Source organism: Setaria italica, chromosome IV (assembly GCF_000263155.2).
Source record: "Setaria italica strain Yugu1 chromosome IV, Setaria_italica_v2.0, whole genome shotgun sequence".
Lineage (NCBI taxonomy): Eukaryota > Viridiplantae > Streptophyta > Magnoliopsida > Poales > Poaceae > Setaria > Setaria italica.
In genome coordinates, this window is record NC_028453.1 from 26,885,190 (window position 1) to 26,905,455 (window position 20,266).

Consider the following 20,266-nt stretch of genomic DNA (forward strand, 5'->3'; position numbering starts at 1 on the left):
TTAGATTCAATAGGAATTAAATTCCATAGAATTAGATTCATTTCAATTTTCTTGTTTGGATGTACAAAGAAACTAATTCCTAGAATTAGATTCCAAATATTGTTTGGTTGATTAGAGAGGAAACTACTTCTTTGGAAAATATAGGAAAATACTTAGCACTGTTTTCGAAACTAATACACGAGTTAGAAACTACTTCTCGAGCTAGGAATTAGAAACTAATACTTAGCACTGTTTTCGAAGAAAACCACATCATACACGAGTTACATACCTCCAGCTAGGAAAATATAGATAAAATACAAGATAATACTTTCAGATGAGCTACATATTATTACAAGTTCAATAGATATTATCCATCACTTGATATAGATGAACTAGTTTCTTCACTTGTTGAGCTGTTTTAGAAGCCACCTCTTCCTCATCCTCTCTGGAAGCGCCAACAGAGACTCGTACTTGCGTGCGTCACCGGTCAGGATATCAAATAGGTCCAACAAAGTGTCTTCATCCAATCCTTGTACTTCATTCAGTGTGTCTAGAATTTCTTTTGATGTTGGTCCTTTAGGGGCTTCCTCCTTTAGTGCTTCAGCAAACTTGTCTAGTTTTTCAGCCATCATAGAGGTAAAAGAGTCGCTTGACCGTTGCCTCTTTAAACTTCCTGAAGTTGCCGATGATGTGGGCTCTTTGTTACTAAGATCTTCCTTACTCATGTCTTTTGAGCTCTCAGCTGCAGTCCTTGCCGCTTCACCGGTAGCATGGTCTTTGCCAAACACCAAGCTGATTGAGTCCCAGTACAAGACAGTCTTGTGCCTATAACCAGAAGCTTCTTTGTTTTTCTACAAAAAATAAATGTTGTACTGGTTAGAAAACAAGTATATCACAAAAATTGAAGGACCAGCAGTAATGATACTATCAGGTAACAGAAACAACTTGTATTAGGAGGCCGGCATTACTAGTGAAGCAAATAAAGAATTATGCTGAATGCAAATAGCAATACTAACAAAATTATAGCATTACTGATGAGTTGTTCCTGGCAGAAACAACATGCTCAAGATCACAACTTCTAACCAAGCACCATATGCCTGAACATTTCTAGCCATATGCCTGAACAAATACCGGTAACAACATGTAGGTGCATTGCAAAGCTACCTGTAATGGGGTATCCATTCATAAATAAAGCAAACACCACACAGCTACCTCTTAACAGTTGAAAATAAAAACTGAGAGGATGCCAGATGCTTGTTGAGGGATAATATCACTTCCAAGATGAGCGTCAAAAGTAAAAACAGTTTTGGCCAACTTATGACTATGGCTGAAATGTCCATATATTCTTGCGTCGATGGCCAGAGAATAAGCAAGCAATGACCACTGCATTAATTAGGTAAAGAATTCTAGTAGTTTTATTGTTCTTTTCACTTTCACGTTGATTTTTCAGAAGCTGATCAAAATCAAGATAGACTTGTATCTCAGGGCCCAGCTGAATTATGATTGTTGGAAAGATAAGATATAATCTGTTATTTGGACCTCTAGTTCTTACATAACAATTGTTGGAGTTGAACAGTTTACACACTATCAACAGAAGAAAACTTCCAGTCTAGCAGAGTGTGGACGCTGATGGTTTTGATCAAAGGAAATGTTCAGTTATCCACAGTTCCACACCAATGTGACATGCCACGAGTGTCAGGTCAATATCCTGATAGGATATAAAACCCGTAAGCTATCTAGCTGTCTCCAGAACCTTAACATAAAACAGAGGCAGATAAACCAAAAAGACGTGACATGACCATTCTTTTTCAACTGTTAACATTCATAAGAACAGTACTACGTATAACAATGTTATATAACAATAAACAGTAAACTCCATGACATTAAATAGTGGTACGAGAGAACACAACTTACAACTACATATAACAATAATAAATACGATTGAAACTTACCGCCACATATTCTTCCCATACAGCATCACTATCAACAGATATTTTGTTTTTGTTCCAATCCCAACCAAATCCACTTGATTCCAGCATACCATTGATGATAGTGTAGTGTTTGTCAAAGGTCTTGTTCCTCGCCATGATATTGTCTTTTGAGATATCCACATTACACTTTTCTCGGACATTCTTGATAGCAGCTGTATAGACATGAGACTTCCACCCATTCTGGCATCTGTCACCCTTGTTATAGTACTCCACAAATGTGTCAAGAAGAGCCTTGTCCATGTCATCATTCCAAGAAATGTAACCCCTGCCCGAGCCTGACTTCTTGCCCTTCTCCATATCCTACAGGAAAAATGTTCACAAAAGGTTATTAGTAAAATATCAGGAAGCAAAACCAAATATCATAAGTTTAAGCATGCATTGATGATAGAATTTATCATACATTGACCACGTCTTGCTTGGTAATCAGCAAACATTTGGTTAGCTTTGGTATCCCTAAAATTGCTCCATTCATTTGTTGATTGAACATTGGTAATCATACCCACTTCACTTTGAACTTCATGAGGTTCAAAAGATATTACTTGATCAACTTGGTGTATAAGTAAATCATCCATATCTCTCTGTCTATCAATTACAAAATTGTGCAATATGCAGCAAGCATTAATGATCCTAATCTGCAAGAATTTAGTAGAAATGAGTTACATGCTAGCTAAGGTCATTCAGAGGTGAATTTCAAGCTAGGTTACTACGGAATACCTGATTTTGTAAGTCAAAATATGAGTTGCTTCTTAGTATAGCCCACCTCATCTTTAATAGCCCAAATGTTCTCTCTATCACATTTCTAGCAGTTGAATGGCGCAAATTGAATAGTTCTTTGGCAGTGGATGGGTTATGCCCTTGAGCAGCCCACTCATTCAAGTGGTAGCGAGTGGATCGATATGGAGCAAGAAAGCCCGGTCCATTGGTGTATCCCGCATCTACTAGATAGTATTTCCCACTTGGAATAACAAATGCATCGTCCCGAGACATTGCATCACGTAGCACACGTGAATCTGAAGCTGATCCTTCCCATCCCGCTAAGACATAAACAAATTTCATGTGACGATCACAAACCCCCAAAACATTGGTGGTAATCTGTTGCTTCCTATTCCTATACCTCCCTTGGTCAGCCAAAGGCACAAAAACGTCAATGTGTGTACCATCTAATGCTCCAAGGCAATCTTCAAACCACTTCCACTTGGAATCCTCAGGTTCTACAACTGATGGATCAGGAAGCTTGATAAATTCATGGCATAATGATAGAATACCTCTAAGCACCTCATTGAAGTGACGGCAGATTGGCTCAAGTGACCATCCATATGAGCTACGAATCATCCTCATCTTAGTGCCATGACCCACTACAAGCAAAAAGATTGCTACCTTTTCTTCTACCGACACATTCTTGTTATCACACATACCACATCTCTCACGTAAGATGGCACATAGGTCATAAAATGATCTCTTAGTTAGGCGCAAACTATCATAGCAATAGACATTTGATCCTTGGTACAGATTTCTTAGCATTTGTTTGCGTGTAGCTACATCTCTCTCAACCACTTCATTTGGATCAACAATATGTCTAGGTCTCTTACGCTGATACCAGTGCACAATCATGCTCATGACAGCAGAAACATACACTGCTGTCACTAATAATATTTAATTACACTAATCATGCATCAATCATAAGCTTTTCTGAAGCACTACTAGTGTTTTTCCTTAGTCAGTTGTCCTATGTCCTTGTCAGAGATCGAACATCCTGCAGCTTCAAACTATTTACAGATTAGTTTCCTTTTCAAATGCTACGCTTTCTTATGAGCAGGTAAGAGTTGATGCCTTTTCCTCCAAGATATTGACGGCTAGCGTTAACAAACTCATTTTAAATCTCTACCAATAACAGCATGGCTTTACCTGACACTGACATGTATCAATTACAAGGTTAGACACCGCATTAAGCTTCCCATGTCACTGAAGAAAACTAACATGGAGGCACAGAGTGATTGGAACTGGGAAAGAAAAATGCACATAAGACAAACTCATCCAGGTCACTCCGTACCATGCTTTAATATTTCAAATAGCTCAGCTCTTAGTATTCCTACAATATTCAGTATTTCAAATAGCCCAGCATGAATCCCAGTGTATATAACAGGAAGAAAAGGGAATTTGATATTTGCTAGTTGTCCATCTGGAACCAATGTAAACAAATATATAACAGGAAGATGGGTAAAAAAGCCAATATCAACCAGAGAGTTGCATCGCTCTAGTAATTTGCACTGCACTACCTATTGATTTTGACACTAGTTTCAGTAATTGAACCTAGGCAAACAGCACATCCAAGGCAAACAGCACATCCAAGGCAAATTATAAAATTGATAATTTTGCATTTCTCATCCAAACTTGTTTATATTATCTAAAAGTTTGAGTTAATTAATAATAGGAAGACCTTCCTGCATGCTCTAAGAAAAAGCTTGACTAATTATACTACTGTGATGGCCTCTTTTGCACTAATTCTGCCAGAAGCCCAGAAAGCATGGTTATACAGATCTACTGCAGCACATACATTAGTGAACATAAATCACCATGCTGAATGAGACTTGTTATCATCAAAACAGGAATTATAAAACAGTAGAAACACATGTACAGAGCTATGGTTTACACAAATCTAGTACATATCTCCATTCTACTGAAAGTAGAAACTAGCAAGCTTAAAACTTTTGATAAACAACTAATTAGCAGTTTCATGCTTAAAACTAGCAAGCTTAAAACTTAGATCTGCAGGACTCACCAAGGCAGGAGTATTGGTGGTGCACGTCGATCTTCCAGTGAGTAAAATGGATAGCTGCCGAGCTCCTCCTCCTCCCGTCCTTGTGCTTCCCTTCCCTCAGATCTGTCTACAGCCTCTAAAAAAAGAACAAATCGAGTCAAGGGTTAGGGTTAGGAGAGAAATTGCTGTGTATGTCGACGAGGAAGAGAGGGAGGGAGAGGGGGAAGGAGCACCGGCTCACCGCGTGGCGTGTGGTCGCCGGCGAGAAGCTGCTCGCGCGGAGGAGCGGCACGGGCGGCGCACTCTGTGCACGGGCGGCGCACTCTGTGCCGGCTCTGGAGGGGGTCGACGGAGGAGGGGGCAGCGGAGGAGGGGGCCGGCGGAGGAAGTGGAGGAGGGGGCGGCGGAGAAGTGGAGGAGGGGGCGGCGGAGGAAGTGGGCGGCGGCGCAAGGGGAAGGAGTCGGGGCGGCGCGCGCGGGGGGAAAGAGGTCGGGGAAGGAGACCGAGGAAACGATTTCCTCTTTTTTGGGTCGGAATGTGCGGGGGGAAAGATTTAGATAGATTGGAATCCTGAGGAATCCCTCTTTCCAATTCCGGGAGCAGCCAAACAAGATGGCTTTGGAAATTAATTCCAATTCCAGCCAATTCCAATGAAACAAACAGGCCCTTATGTTATTTTAGTTGTAAGATTCCTGTTATGTAATGAAACATCTCTAGTGATTTTTCACATATTTTAGGAGATTTTGAATATGTTACATTTCACATATTTACGGAGAGAAATGGATCGAATACGGAGGGATATATACGGATACGAATGCAGATAGTCTTTATTTTTCAGATTATGTTTTGGATATGATAGTGTTATATATGTCGGATATTGATATCTTATCCTATTTGCATATCAAATGTTCAACTTTAGTATTCGGATATGAATATTGTATGCATATTGAATATTCTTTAGCATTCAAATACGGATTATCTGTTTAGTCTTCATACCCCTCCGGCCAGACGGATGATCGGATAATATTGTTAGAGATATACTTGTAACGAGTTTTGTACTATTGTGATCTTAGAGATTGACTCGGGTTGCTTAGGGATGGGATATTCTTGTAGTTCAAGTTATAAGGCAAACGAGTCCTAGATGATCACAATAGCACTCATGTAAGTCTCTTGGTGAATTTCACCCTATATTAACATGCAACCGTGGCCGACCAAGATAGGCAACCACGTTTCCTCCAATTCTTACATGGTAATCAGAGCATCCTCTTCCACAAACATCCACAACCTCCCAAACTAATCCATGGCATCATCATCTGCCCTAGAGCCGGCACTACTAGGGGTTGTCTCTGAGAAATTAACTCGAGACAACTACATCCTATGAAAGGCTCAATTCCTTCCTGCTATAGACGAGCTCAACTCATGGGGATCCTAGATGGATCTACCCCTGAGCCACCCAAAACTCTGGAGGTGGTCAAGGCAGACGGCAAGAAGGAGATCATCCACAACTCTAAGTACGACTCCTGGATTGCAAAAGATCAGCAAGTACTAAGCTACCTGCTGAATTCTCTCACCAAGGATGCATTAGCACCGGTGGCAACATCAACCATAGCAGTAGAAGCATGGGGGGCACTTGAGAGGATGTTCTCAGCACACTCCAAGGCACGGATTGCAAATCTGCGCGTCCTACTCTCCACAACCAAGAAGAGGATCATGTCCTCCTCAGCTTATTTCACCAAGATGTGTTCCTTCCAAGATGAATTAGTCACGGTTGGAAAGATTATAGATGATGATAAGATGGTCCACTTTATTCTGAATGGTCTTCACTTTGACTATAACCCCTTTGTGTCATATATGCTTGGTCGTGTTGGATTTCTCTCCTTGAGCGACTTGTATTCTCAGTTACTCACATATGATCAATGTATGGAGATGTTTCAAGAAGGAGGACAGTTCTAGTCGTTAGCTAATATGGCTGGTAGAGGATGCAGCTACAACTATGGTGGTCGTGGTCGTGGCAGTAACAACAGTCGTGGTCGTGGCTGTGGCAATGGTGGTCGCGGTGGATCATATCGTGGCAGCAGCTCCGGCTCTAGCAACACCAAAACACATCCAAGCAAGGTGGACGCAATAACAAGACGGTTTGTCAGATCTGCAAGAAGGTAGGACATGAAGCAAATCGTTGCTGGTATAGATATGATGATGATGAAGATAAACAAAATCAGAAGACGGCAGGGGCGGCTACTACTGGTCATGGTTATGACACAAACTGGTATGTAGACAGTGGAGCGTCTGATCATGTTACTAGTAAACTTGAGAAGATGACAGTCCATGATAAGAATAATGGGCGAGATCAAGTACATGCGCCCAATGGAACATGTATGAAAATTAGTAACATTGGTCATACAACTTTATATACCCCTAGCAAAAATATTATTCTGAAAAATATTTTTCATGTTCCTAGTGCTAGAAAGAATTTAGTTTCTGTCCACAAGCCAGCTCGAGATAATGATGCCTTCATCGAATTTCATCCAAATTTCTTTTGCATAAAGGATCAGGAAACAAAGAAAGTCATCCATCAAGGGAGATTCCGTGGAGGCCTCTATCCCTTAAGATCTCATCTATCTCCAAAATTTTCCAGAAAACAAGTTTTTGTCATCCAAAAAGCCCTCAACTACATGATGGCATAGTAGACTCGGTCATCCAGCTCTTCCTATTGTAGAAAAAATTCTTAGTTTAAATAAGCTTTCATGTGCTAGTGATAAAAATTCAGAGTCTATTTGTAATTCTTGTTAGGTGGCCAAGAGCCGTCAGCTTCCATACCCTATATCAAATAGTTCATCTAAAGCTCCCCTTGATTTAATTTTTTCTAACGTTTGGGGACCTGCTCCCTTATCTATTGGGCGACATAGCTACTATGTTAGCTTCATTGATGATTTCACCAAATATGCATGGATCTACCTGCTAAAGAAAAAGTCCAATGTCTTTCAAGTCTTCCAAAATTTCCAGCAACTTGTAGAAAGAAAATTCAATCGAAAGATTAAATCTATGCAATCTGATTGGGGAGGAGAATATGAGAAGTTGAACTCCTTCTTTCAACGTATAGGAATTACACATCATGTTTCTTGTCCTCATGCTCATCAACAAAACGGTGTGGCCGAACGAAAGCACCGCCATATAGTTGAGGTAGGGCTAGCTCTCCTCGCTTATGCATCCATACCCTTAAAATATTGGGATCATGCCTTCCTTACCGCTACCTACATCATTAACCTCCTTCCAAGCAAAGTCATTAACTTTGATGTTCCTATTGCTCGGCTTCTTCACAAAACTCTTGATTATACATCCCTACAAGTTTTTGGTTGCGCCTGTTAGCCTAATTTGCGACCATACAACTCAAGAAAGCTTGCTTTTCGCTCTACTCGCTGTGCTTTCTTAGGCTATAGTGCTATGCACAAGGGTTTTAAGTGTCTCGACATCTCCACTGGATGCATCTACATCTCTAGAGATGTTGTCTTTGATGAGGATTTTTTTCCCTTTTGCCCTTCTCAATCTTAACGCCAGTGCTCAGTTTGCCAAGAAATTATCCTTTTACCCTTGCATTTGCTTAACCATGGGGATATAAGTTGTGTAACTAGTGTTACTAATGATCCTGATGAGGATGTTGATGATGTACAGGTACCTATCCCAGCAATTTCGAAATCAAACCATGAAGAAGAAGCTGCATATGATAATATTAGAGGCACTGATGGAGTCCCAGTCGTAGAAAATCCAAGCGACATCTCCCAAACAGATACGCCTGCACCTGACGCTGGCGGATCGGGCATGGAATCCTAGGTGAATTCACCTGCGCCAGCCGGCTCGTCTACAGCCGCCGAAGCCATCCCAAGCGCGACATGTGGGGGGCAGAGCGCGTGCATTCCGCACCTTCCAATCACCGACCACGCGCGCGCCTCACGCCTCTCCGTCGCCGGCGCGTGGCACTTGGTCTCCACTCGCCCTGACCATTCCAGCAGCTCCGTCTGTGCGTGCACCTGGTGGATCTTCTGTGCCTCCTGCTGGATCTGGTGTGGAGCCGCAGCCACCAGCAAATGATGCACTTCCTCTATGGCGCACATGACTTCAACATGGTATTGTTCAACCCAAAAAGTTTATAGATGGGACTATTGGATATGGAAATTTCTCTGCTACCGGAGAACCTGAGAATTTATAGGAAGCACTAAACAATTCAAGATGGAAACAAGCTATGCAGGAGGAGTTCACAACATTGCTCAAAAATAATACCTGGCATTTAGTTGAGCCGCCCAAGGGTGGCTGCAACTTATTTGACTACAAATGGGTGTACAAGGTTAAAAAAAGGCTGATGGGACAATTGATAGATATAAGGCATGATTGGTAGTAAAGGGGTTTCGCCAAAGGTATGGAATTAATTATGAGGACACATTTAACCTAGTTGTTAAGATTGTTGTGGTAAGGCTTGTCTTGTCTTTAGCAATATCCAAAGGTTGGTGCTTAAGATAGTTGGATGTTCAGAATACATTTCTGCACGGTGTTCTGGAAGAGGAGGCATATATGAAACAACCCCCAGGTTTTGAAAAAATTGATGCTCCACATCTAGTATGTAGACTTGACAAAGCAATCTATGGTCTGAAACAAGCTATGCGTACTTGGTATGCAAGATTGAGCTCTAAGCTAATTAATATTGGGTTTATAGCTTCAAAATCAGATAATGCTCTGTTTATTTATCAAAAATTAGGAGTTGTCATTTTTATGCTTATATATGTTAATGATATCATTGTCACTAGTTCTTCTAATGGAGCTGTTTCAGCCTTGCTTCAGATTTGAGGAAAGAATTTGCTCTTAAAGATCTTGGTGACTTGAATTACTTCTTGGGAATTGAGCTTTAGAGAAGTGAGGAAGGATTGTTGCTTTCTCAGGAAAAGTATGTGCAAGAGATTCTTACACGAGTTGGTATGGTGAAGTGTAAAGGCTCTCCAACACCATTGTCAAGTTCGGAAAAACTCTCAAGTTTTGAAGGTGAACCGCTAGGTACAGAAGATAGTACACATTATAGGAGTATAGTTGGTGCTTTGCAGTATCTTACTCTTACACGGTCGGATCTAGCCTTTGCAGTTAATATGGTATGTCAATTTTTGCATGCGTCGACCTCTATTCATTGGACAGCTGTTAAACGAATTCTTCGTTATGGTCAATATACGTTGAATATTGGATTAAATATAAAGAAGTCAAACTTCATAACTTTGGGTGCCTTTTCTGATGCTGATTGGGCTAGAAGTGTTGATGATAGAAAATCTATTGTAGGTTTTGCAATATTTTTCAGTCCCAATCTTGTGTCTTGGAGTGCTAGTAAGCAGGCTACAGTCTCAAGGTCTAGTACTGAAGTAGAATATAAGTCTATGGCTAATGCTAATGTAGAATTGATTTGGCTAGAACCATTATTATTGGAACTTGGAGTGCAATTGACACAGCTGCCTATTTTATGGTGTGACAATTTGGGAGCCACTTATCTTTCAGCAAATCCGATCTTTCATACTCGAGCAAAACATATAGAAATTAATTTTCACTTTGTTCGAGAGCAAGTAACGAAGAAGCAACTACAAGTCAGATTAGTAACTACACATGATAAGGTTGCATATGGATTCACCGAAGCTTTGTTGGTTGGTAAGCTAGATATTTTCAGAAACAATCTAAATCTCAAAAGAAAGATAAGTTTAGATTGAGGGAGGATGTTAGAGATATACTTGTAACGAGTTTAGTACTATTATGATCTTAGAGATTGACTCGGGTTGCTTAGAGATAGGATCTTCTTGTAATTCAAGTTATAAGGCAAACGAGTCCTAAATGATCATAGTAGTACTCATGTAAGTCTCTTGATGAATTTCACCTTATATTAACGTGCAACCGTGGCCGGCAAGGATAGCCAACCACGTTTCCTCCAATTCTTTCAAATATCCATATCGGTTTCACCCCTACACATATTCTTGAGGTTTCTAAATTAATTGAAGTAAAATAGAGGTGGGCAAGAAAGAGCCATATGTTGCCAAAACTGAGATTACGATAAAAAGTAACTTAATAATTGACTTTCTTTGCAGTAAGAAACCAGCCATTTATTCTTTGATTTAGAAGATAAACAACCAAATTGTCGCATAATAGTTAGACACGCAAGAAAGTTGAAAAAGAAATCAACCGCAAAACTTTATCCATCTATGTAATCATGACAAACAAGAAAGTTGCTACGAGCTCCAAATTTTGCTGCTCATGTCGTTGCAGCAGACCGTAACCCTGTTATGGTCCAATAAAGCTCAACTTTTACTTGAAGAAAAAGAGAACACGAATACACGATCGCATGCAAACATTAAAATGAATGTAACACAGTGCACTGATACAGTTTTGCTTGGTACCAAATGTGAAATTCTGATCAAAACTACTCATTTGAGTGGTTAATGATTGCTATATATGTTCCTTAACATTCATGTCACAAGTAGAAAACTGAGTATTAATCCCGGTTGGGAAGGGTATATCTCTCCAATGCCTAATCGGGATTAATTTTTCGAGACAAAGGATCTCCAATGCCTAATCGGGATTAATTTTTCAAGACAAAGGATCCCCTTTAGTCCCGGTTGTTGTTACCAACCGGGACTAAAAAATTTCGAAAAAAAAAGCCGCACGCTCCCCACACCCTCCCGCCGCCACGCCCGCTGGCCGGCCGGCCGCTGCCCTCAGCTTCGCCCCGCCGTCGCCCGCCTCGGCCCGCCTCCACTCTGCCCTCGCCCGCCATCGCACACCATCGCCCACCGCCGAGCCCACCCGCTCCGCTCCGCCCGCCGGCTCTGCCCGCTCTGCTCCGCCCGCTCGCTCTGCTACGCCTCCGCCCTACTCGCTCTGCTTTGCTCGCTCCGCTCCGCCTGTGCCCGCCGGCCTCGCGTGCTCCCCGCTGCCACCGGCTCCCCCACCCACGCTCGCCGCTCCCCCACACGCTGCCGCCGGCCCTCGCCCCGCTACCACTCCTCACTATCAGTGAGGGGCGAGTAGAGGGGGGAAGGGGAGGGGAGCAGAGGTGGAGGGGGCGGGAGAGGAAGAGAGGGAGGGGGAGAGGAGGAGATAGGAAGGAGAGAGATAAGAAAAAAGGGAGAGAGGAGAAGATATTATGTGGAGAGATGGGGGCGCGTGGGGAGCCTCTTTTATCTTGGTTGGAAATTCCAACCGAAATAAAAGACCCCCCTTTGTCCCGGTTGGTAATTCCAACCGGGACTAAATTTTTATCGCGGTTGGCGGGGCCCTTTTATTCCGGTTGGAATTTACAATCGGGACATAAGGGGGGCGTCAGTGCCAGATCTTTACAACTGGGATTAAAGCCCGTCCCGTCGATGTCGTTTTGGTGTCTCATTTTTGACCCGGGACTAAAGGTTTTTTTAGTTCCGGGTCCAAAGTCAACTAGAATAAAAGAACTGGATGGAAGGTCAGTTCTCTACTAGTATGTATATATACTTGCACATTGAGTAAAGGCCTAAAGGGCAGAGCTGCGCTGGACCCTAAAATTGTCGCGCTATACATCCTGCATCTACAGGCTCTTTTAGCGCCAGTTCTCACGCTTCATGTCACAGCATGGACACAACCTGCATAATTCCTTCCTGTCAACGAACCAGCAGCCATCCTCTGCGACACATCCGATCCATGGCTCCAGTCTATCTCTACAGCTAGCAAACATGGCAAGTAGAACCATGCTTGTTGCTGACGCGTCGTGGTCGTTTCTCGATCCATAGATTCGCGCTCGCTCCTAGCACTAAAAAAATGATTTGGAGGGATGCTCTGAGGACGGGTGAAATTACCACCCACTCCTACAGAAGGAGCGGGATTACTGTAGTAACCAACCCGCCTCTAGAAAAGCATTTGCAGGAGCGGGTCACGTAACCCGTGACCCTGGAAATAGCCACCATTTTTAGGGGTGGGCGATGGGGTAACCCGGCCCTAGAAATCACCATTTTCAGGGGTGGGTTACCTCCATTTCTATCACCCGCTCCGGAAAATGATTTCCAAGGCGGGTGGTGACATGGCCCGCCCCTAGAAATGGTCTCGTGGAAATAAATTCATAACTTTTTCATACGATCTCATATGAAAACAAACTTTATATCAAAATTGTATAGCTCGACGAGACAGTTGAAAAGTTTTTCATTTGAGATTGATTAGTACTTCAAAATATCTGTTTAAGTTGTTTAATTTCAAAAACTAAAACTTTTGAATTTTCAAATGACTTCGGCTATACAAAAGCTCAACATCAAATTTGCAGAACTCGGCGAGACCTAAAACTTTGAAGTTAACAAGTTTTCAATTTGAAATTATTTAATACTTCAAAATGTCATTATAATTTCTTTAGTTTTTAAATATAAATTTTTGAATTTTCAAATGACTTCGACTATAGAGAAGCACTATATCAAAATTGTAGAGCTCGATGAGACCGGACACTTTTTGAAGTTGGCATGTTGTTCATTTGAGATTGTTTAATACTCCAAAATGTTATTATAAGTTCTCTAGTTTTGAAATCTACAAATTTTAAATTTTTCAAAGGACTTCGATTATAGAAAAGGTCTATAAACAAGGTCTAAATGTATATAAGTATATATAAATAAATAAGTATATGTGTGAGTATATGTTAATGTATAAGTATATGTGAATGTACGAGTATATGTGAATGTATGAGTATATGTGTATTTTTTGAATACAAACTTTTTCATGTTATTTCAGATGAATATAAACTTTATATCAAATTGTAGAGCTCTACCGGACCAAAACTTTGTAGTTGACAATTTTGCATTTGAGATCATTTAATAGCTTAAAAATTCATTTTAAAAGAAAAATACAAATAGAAAAATAATTGTAGGGGCAGGTGATGGCGACACCCGCTCTTGAAAATAGTTTCTAGGGCAGGTGATGGCGTCACCCGCCCCTGGAAATCATTTCTACGCGCGGGTGATGGCATGATCCGCCCCTAGAAATGGTTCCACGCAAAAAAAAATCATAACTTATCTTGGATGAAGATAAACTTTATATTAAAATTGTAGAGCTCAACAAGATCTAAAACTTTTTAGTTGACAATTTTTTTATTTGAAATTATTTAGTGGTCCATAAATGTGTTACAAGCTCACAAAAGAAACACTCCGCCACGCCATCGATCCGCACCGAGCGGCGGTAGCCATCCCGTGCAGCCCAGCTGCTAATTTTTTTTATTTTTTTAATCAGTTACTAGGGGCGGGTGATTCGCTCCTGCAAATCTGTGGAAATGGTTTGCAGGTGGATACCTGAAAAGTCAATGGGTTTATGCCTGCCCATGCACCTCGTAGTCAGACAGCTAGGGTTTTACTAGAGGGCCCTGTCAGGATGCTATCTTGAGAACAAAGCAACGTACCATACTCTTGATTGTTTGGTAGATGCAGATAATTGGTTGCTGGGATCGATGCTGCATGCATCTGCTTGCTCTTTGTTGCTATATATGCAAGGGATGGTAATTATATTGATTACTCTGTAAATGTTGAGTATTGTTCACTCATGCTTAATTTATCGATAGATGATTGATGCGCAAAAAGTAGTGTAGCATATGTTTAAAGTGCAGTTAGTACACATGTTGGGAAGATGATATTATGATCAACTGTTCACTTTTCTGCTTGTACGTTCAGTAATTTTACCTTGTTGTTCGTTCTCGTTCACAACGGTGAAAGACAATACTGCAGGCATTATTGTTGTAATTCTATATACTAATACATAATTATTAGCTAGGTGATTGCATATTATAGTCAGGATCACTTATTAGTAAGAATAATGATGCTTGTTCTTGATTTAGTTAAAAAGGCAAATATGTGATGTTGTTACAATGCGACCATACGCGTATATAGTGATAAGTTCTTTTACCTGTTGCAAGGCCGTAGTGAGTTAGTGACAAGTTTGATACCTAAATTTTAAGCCATAAATTTCTATTTTCATATAACACTTTGAGAGGTCACGGGTGAGTAATCATATGTATAGTTACGTTAGGAATGATCGGACTTGGGAGGAAGAGTTGATAAGATACCAATCTATACTACAGCAAGGAAATTCATAATATGTTGTTCAATTCCTTTGAAACTTCTGTTGCATGATGACTCAATATGGTGTCCAATTAGGACTTGCAGTTCTAATAGAACTTAAGCGTTGAATTCTACTATGTGTAGAACTTCTACTTTGCATATACGAGGGTCTTGGGGTGGAGCCTTTAGAAATCAATCAAGTCCAGGGCAAACACAAGGTCTCATCAAAAGCTCGTGAGAGGCAATTAGGAACGCTCAAAAGGGATATGCTAGATAGTTCTATAGTACTATATTCTTGTATGAGGCAAGAATCAAAGGGTCCTAGAGGGTCGAGTAGGGTTGTGAGGGAGTGACAATCACTATATTCTTGTCTTGTGCTTAAACAATTCGCGGTCGGCTTCGTCAAAAGCCTATTCTCTTGTCGCGGTTGCTTCGACTTCATCAGTTGGGGTTTTCTACGAGATTCATATATTTGTTCTTGATATGGTGCAAACTCATGTCGTACTCGCAATATATATCTTTTCTATATCGGGGGGTGCTGCGTATAACAAGGGTATCACATTCTACCAACTTCATTTGCCTAGATTCATTACTTCGGGTCACAAGTCCTTCATAGAATCATGAATATGTTAGGCTTTCTATCATAACCAATGTTCTCAAGTTGACAAATCGAGTCGAATTGCTTATCACGGAGTAATCAATTTGGACGAGTGTTGGTTATTTGTCGAATAGTTGATGCTACCCGGTGGGTCAGCGTAGGTCCATATATATAACCACTAGGCCATGTATACTACGTCTGTCATATAGTGTATATAACAGGTAATGCATACCTATGTATACCTTTTGCAATTCAAAAATTAACAATGCTGATCACAAAACATGGGCTTTCATGAGTTGATAAAGGTAAAACTTGCTTTCATGCAACTATATATCTGTTCTAGTTGTTGCCACCTAGACCATGGGCTGGGCTGCAACTCTGTAGTGGACTAACTGGGCTCAAAATGATTGTGTTGTGGTCCGACTTAGTTAGAGACGAGAAGAGTTGGAAGCAGTTTTCCTATCTAGTGTGCCCTAAACGTACCACGCATTCATTTCAGTTCGCAGCTCACGAAAGACAGGGAAAGTGAACTCCTTTTTTTCCAAAGTTGAAAACTGGTCATCAATACTTGTACTGAACTGAAGATGGAGGCTTTCTGGTATATTATCCTTTTGTCGCCGCCCAGGAGTACAGGACTCATAACTGACGTTTCTTTCTAGATCGGTCCAGTAGTGAAACGGTCAGCCCATGGGCCTGAATCAGGTGTTACATGGCAGTCCTAATGAAACATTAGTTTAATTATACCTCCCTTAACAAGTCCATTATGTACGGTGCGTGCTATCAGATCGACAAGACAAGACAAGAGGTCTCAACATCAAAAAGAAAAAAAAGAACAATGATAGGCCACTCCTTTAAACATTCTTACTTCTTTGCGGTGGAATTAAAAGTTACCCAACGTCATGGGCGTATATCAGGTTGGTTTGATATTAAGTCAGCGCACCCGTGTACTTTTCATCGATCTCAATCTTACTGTTTGAGAACTGACTTGAACTGGTGCCCATTATTGCATGTTAACTGGCGGTAATGGTGCTGATAAACGTGCGTATGACCAGGCGCCAAGCGATTTACGAAGTGCTCACAAACTTTACTTGACTGGATCACTGGATGTCACTTCCGAAGAGCTTGTGACGTGCAAAACTAACTCAATAAATTTAAATGGTTTAATATTTTCTTCTCCTTCGAAATTGTGGCCATCAAGGTGGTCCATGAGCTGAAGTCAAGTCAATGAAGCCATAAACAAGTTAACAATCATATCCGAACGATGCGCCTAGGTCACATCAACTAGTAAAGTATTCAGGCAAAGAGTCACGCAATTGTCTATTTTCTTGAAGCTTAAAGGGTAACCAGTGAGTCATTGGTCACAGGAGTCATGGTCTCAGTAACGGCATGCATGATTGATAGCAACATGGGAAAGAATATTACTCCACTATTAACTACTCGCTGACAGTCTCAGTCTACCGCGCGATCGATCGATCACATGGCGATATCCAGGCATCTTGAAGCTCTGAATCTGCTGACCACTGACTGCATGAAGCAGGCAGTTTTGAGTACTGGCCTCACTTATGTAATATCAATCAGCCATTAATTTTATATTCAACGGTGAGGTTGTCGATGGCGCGCCGCCGGCGAACTCAACCGCCTGCATGGTGTACACACAACTTCAGTCGGTTAGTGACCTCGCGCATGCACCCGAGCAAATATAAACTTAAATTCAAACGTTTTCATTTGAAGTCCCTGTTCAATTCAAATGCTATGTCTCTAAGAGCATCTCCACTAGATTACTCATCCTCCATCACCAATACATCTCTCTCCCTCACCAATAACGTTTTTTGTGTTTTTTTAACTAGTGTTGTAGCATATTACCAAAACACCTCATACCATGCATAGAGTAGAGAAATGAATCACATTAATTTTGGATGAGAGGAAGGTGTGTTTTGGTGATCATCAACAAATTATTGGTAATCGGATTGGTAATCTGCTGGAGCGCCTCTCATCATTAAAAGGACAAGTTTTTAGTATTGAGGAGAAGGACGAGTAATCTGCTGGAGATACTCTAATGAGATCATACAACACTTATTTTTTTATTGTCATATGGTAAGGTGCCATTCATCAAGAATGTTGTTTATATATCTCTTTGGACATACAACCACCTACTAGTGTTTCTAACTTGTAAGGGTCATGGCTTAGAAGTATTTCATTAAAGCTTAGCAAAAAAAAATTTGTTGGTGTTGACTCATTTGGTTGAGCAGATTTAAGGTGGTTAACACCACCCCTAACTCTTTTTCGCTGGTCATTTTTAGGTGGTCTTATTGAATAAGGTGTTGCTCACTGCTATTTAAAGAGAATGAGAAGAATACTCTGAAAGAGAATTGTTGAAAGTTGGAGGTCACAGTAGATCTTCAACAATTTTGGATGGAAATTAAGGAACAAGCTTCAAGACTAGGGGCATGTTTGTTTGAGCTTTTAGGTAGTTTTTCAGTATGAAAAGCTAGAAGCTCAAACAAACAACGATTTTCTCGCGTGCAGCTTTCGAAAAATTAGAATAAAAAAAGCTAAGTTTAGATAGAAAGATGAAAAACTCGGTCACTTGCTTTTTCGTAGCTTTCTTAGTGCAGAAAGCTAAAAACATCTTTTAAAAAAATTGTTGACTTTTTAGAATCAAAAATTGCAACTCAAACAAATTTAGAAATGCTAAAACAACTAAGACGGAGGGAGTACACACAAACAAAATTTATCCCAAGTGGACTGCTGGTAAACTTCCATATACAGTCAATTCAACGTTGGATATTAATCTACGCTACCCGATGCTCACCTTGTAGATCCCAGAAAATTGCCCCAAGAAAAAAAGGTTAAATCCCAGTGATTTTTGTGTCACTTCCAACGCAAAAGGCTAGAAGCACCAAAATGACATAATGGTTGGTAGTTTTCCACGGTCAATTCAACGGAACGATCTGCATCAGTCACCACCAGCTCTATTGGATTCCAGTAAAATTTTGTATCCGTCGCTTGTGCGCATAACGGAAAAAAGAATAGCCGTTCAACGCAGCGAGCAGCAGAAGGCGAAGGCGATGGCGATGACGCCGGAGGAAACAGAACTGCCCGGATGTGACACTAGCAGTAGACTAGTGGCTGCCGGAGTTGAGGATCCAGCGTTCGCAGGCAGAAGATGCCGCTATTCCGCACGAGCGCTTGACCGGCCGGCGGGTGGTGGTGGCCGGTCCGCCCCCTCCGGCTGACCGCTGTTCCGTGACGACCAGCGCCTTTGACCAGCTCCCTAACTCCCCCGCACGGAGCTCACCTACCGCCTCGCTCCCAGTTTGACTTCCTGACTGCTGGGTCCCACTGATGCCTTGTCCCACTGGTCAGTGGACAAGAGGTTCTCCGAAGTGTGTACGCTTGCTTCTTGCCTTTTTGCAGAGAAAGAGCAGTGTTTTCTCCCTCCCAAGTTGCAGCTTGCGACGGCGGCGGATGCAGCTATAAAAACCGGGCGGCTTCCGCAGCCGATTCAACAACACATCAACGCAAAGAAAAGTCGACCCTCGTGCGATGCGCAGCTAGGCTTTGCACACGTCGGCATATATCCAAGTTTTCGAGTCCAAGATCGAGGAGAGGCAGCTGGAGTCAAGGTACTAGCAGTGGTAGAGCTTGGAGAGAGGTCAAAGCTAGCTCGGAGCGCATGGCCATGGAGGTCCAGGGCTCCAGGCGGCACCAGGACGCCGGCGTGAAGGTCAAGTTCATCGAGACGCGGTTCATCAGCTCCGACGCCGCCAGCTTCAAGGCCGTCGTCCAGCGCCTCACCGGGAAGTCCTCCTCCCTCGCCGCCTCGCCGCCGCCGGCGCCGCAGCCGCGGAGGCCGCACCCGTGCCGGCCGGCCTTTGCTGGCGCGGGGCAGCAGCAGGCGGCCGCCGGGTGGCCGGAGCAGCACCAAGCTCTGATGACCGTGCCGGCGCCGAAGCAGGAGCCGCTCGCGGCGGCGGCCCCTCGCCTGGATGAGATGCACGAGCTCTGCGACTTCGCCGACCTGTTCTACACCACCGCCACCGCGGGCGCACGGCACGACGACGCCGGCAGCGCCTTCCCGTACTGAAATGACGTCGCGGGCCTTAATTCTTGTTTTGTGGAGCTCGAATGCTTGTGGTTTGCCGTTGCAAATTCGGAGTGTGTTGAGCACATTAATGGTCCAGTAGATGCGATGGTCTGCGATCTGCCACCCGCTGTACTGTTTGTTGGGTTTTCACAGGAATCAAACACATCGCGGACACAAGAAAACAAGAACACAAAGACTTCCGAGGCCGCAAACAGCTTAGCCTTTTCTTCTCTTCTTTATTTCTTACGTTACAAACCCATCAACATGCATGTGTATGCTTTTATACTCCGAAGTATCTAACCGGCCAGAATACAAGCTCCTTTCTTGTATACGTTCTGGACTCCATGCACTAGCATGTATACTCTACCAAAAACAAGCATACAACATGCACTAGTCAACTTTGATTAGCTGCCGGATTCCGCGAGCTCGCACACTTCCGCGAGTTCGTATACGGCAACTGGCCTGGCCAACCAAAGCATAGTTACGTATCCTAAGGATTAACTCAAACCTAACTCCAACTCCTGTACATGCACGACAAGACAACTCCACTTGCCTTATGCATACAAGGACTCTCACGCTAGCACATACATGGCATGCATGCAAATACTAGTAGATTTCTACACGCTAAACTTATCCATACTATCACTATTACCGTACTATAGACTAAGATTTACAAAAACAAGATTAGCTCCTTCATTCACCCCCTTAATCTTGTTATCTTCAAAGTAGTGCCAGTGATCCTAGAGAACTGACCTTTCATCCACCCCTTTTGTTCCGGTTAA

At 42.2% G+C, this 20,266-nt stretch overlaps 2 protein-coding genes across 2 annotated transcripts; one reads left to right on the forward strand and one right to left on the reverse strand.

Moving 5' to 3' along the window:
• Positions 1–289: 289 nt before the first annotated feature.
• On the reverse strand, positions 290–2,557 carry LOC101765143. Its single transcript, XM_004965469.2, has 3 exons — positions 2,371–2,557; positions 1,932–2,270; positions 290–830 (listed from the first exon to the last, which is right to left on the reverse strand). Exons 1-3 carry the CDS (start codon positions 2,455–2,457, stop codon positions 381–383), a joined length of 876 nt encoding a protein of 291 aa, XP_004965526.1. The 5' UTR covers positions 2,458–2,557; the 3' UTR covers positions 290–380.
• A 16,353-nt stretch (positions 2,558–18,910) lies between these two features.
• LOC101765544 lies at positions 18,911–19,815 on the forward strand. The gene has a single exon (XM_004965470.4). The coding sequence runs from the start codon at positions 19,074–19,076 to the stop codon at positions 19,482–19,484; it is 411 nt and encodes a 136-aa protein (XP_004965527.1). The 5' UTR covers positions 18,911–19,073; the 3' UTR covers positions 19,485–19,815.
• The last annotated feature ends 451 nt before the right edge of the window (positions 19,816–20,266 follow it).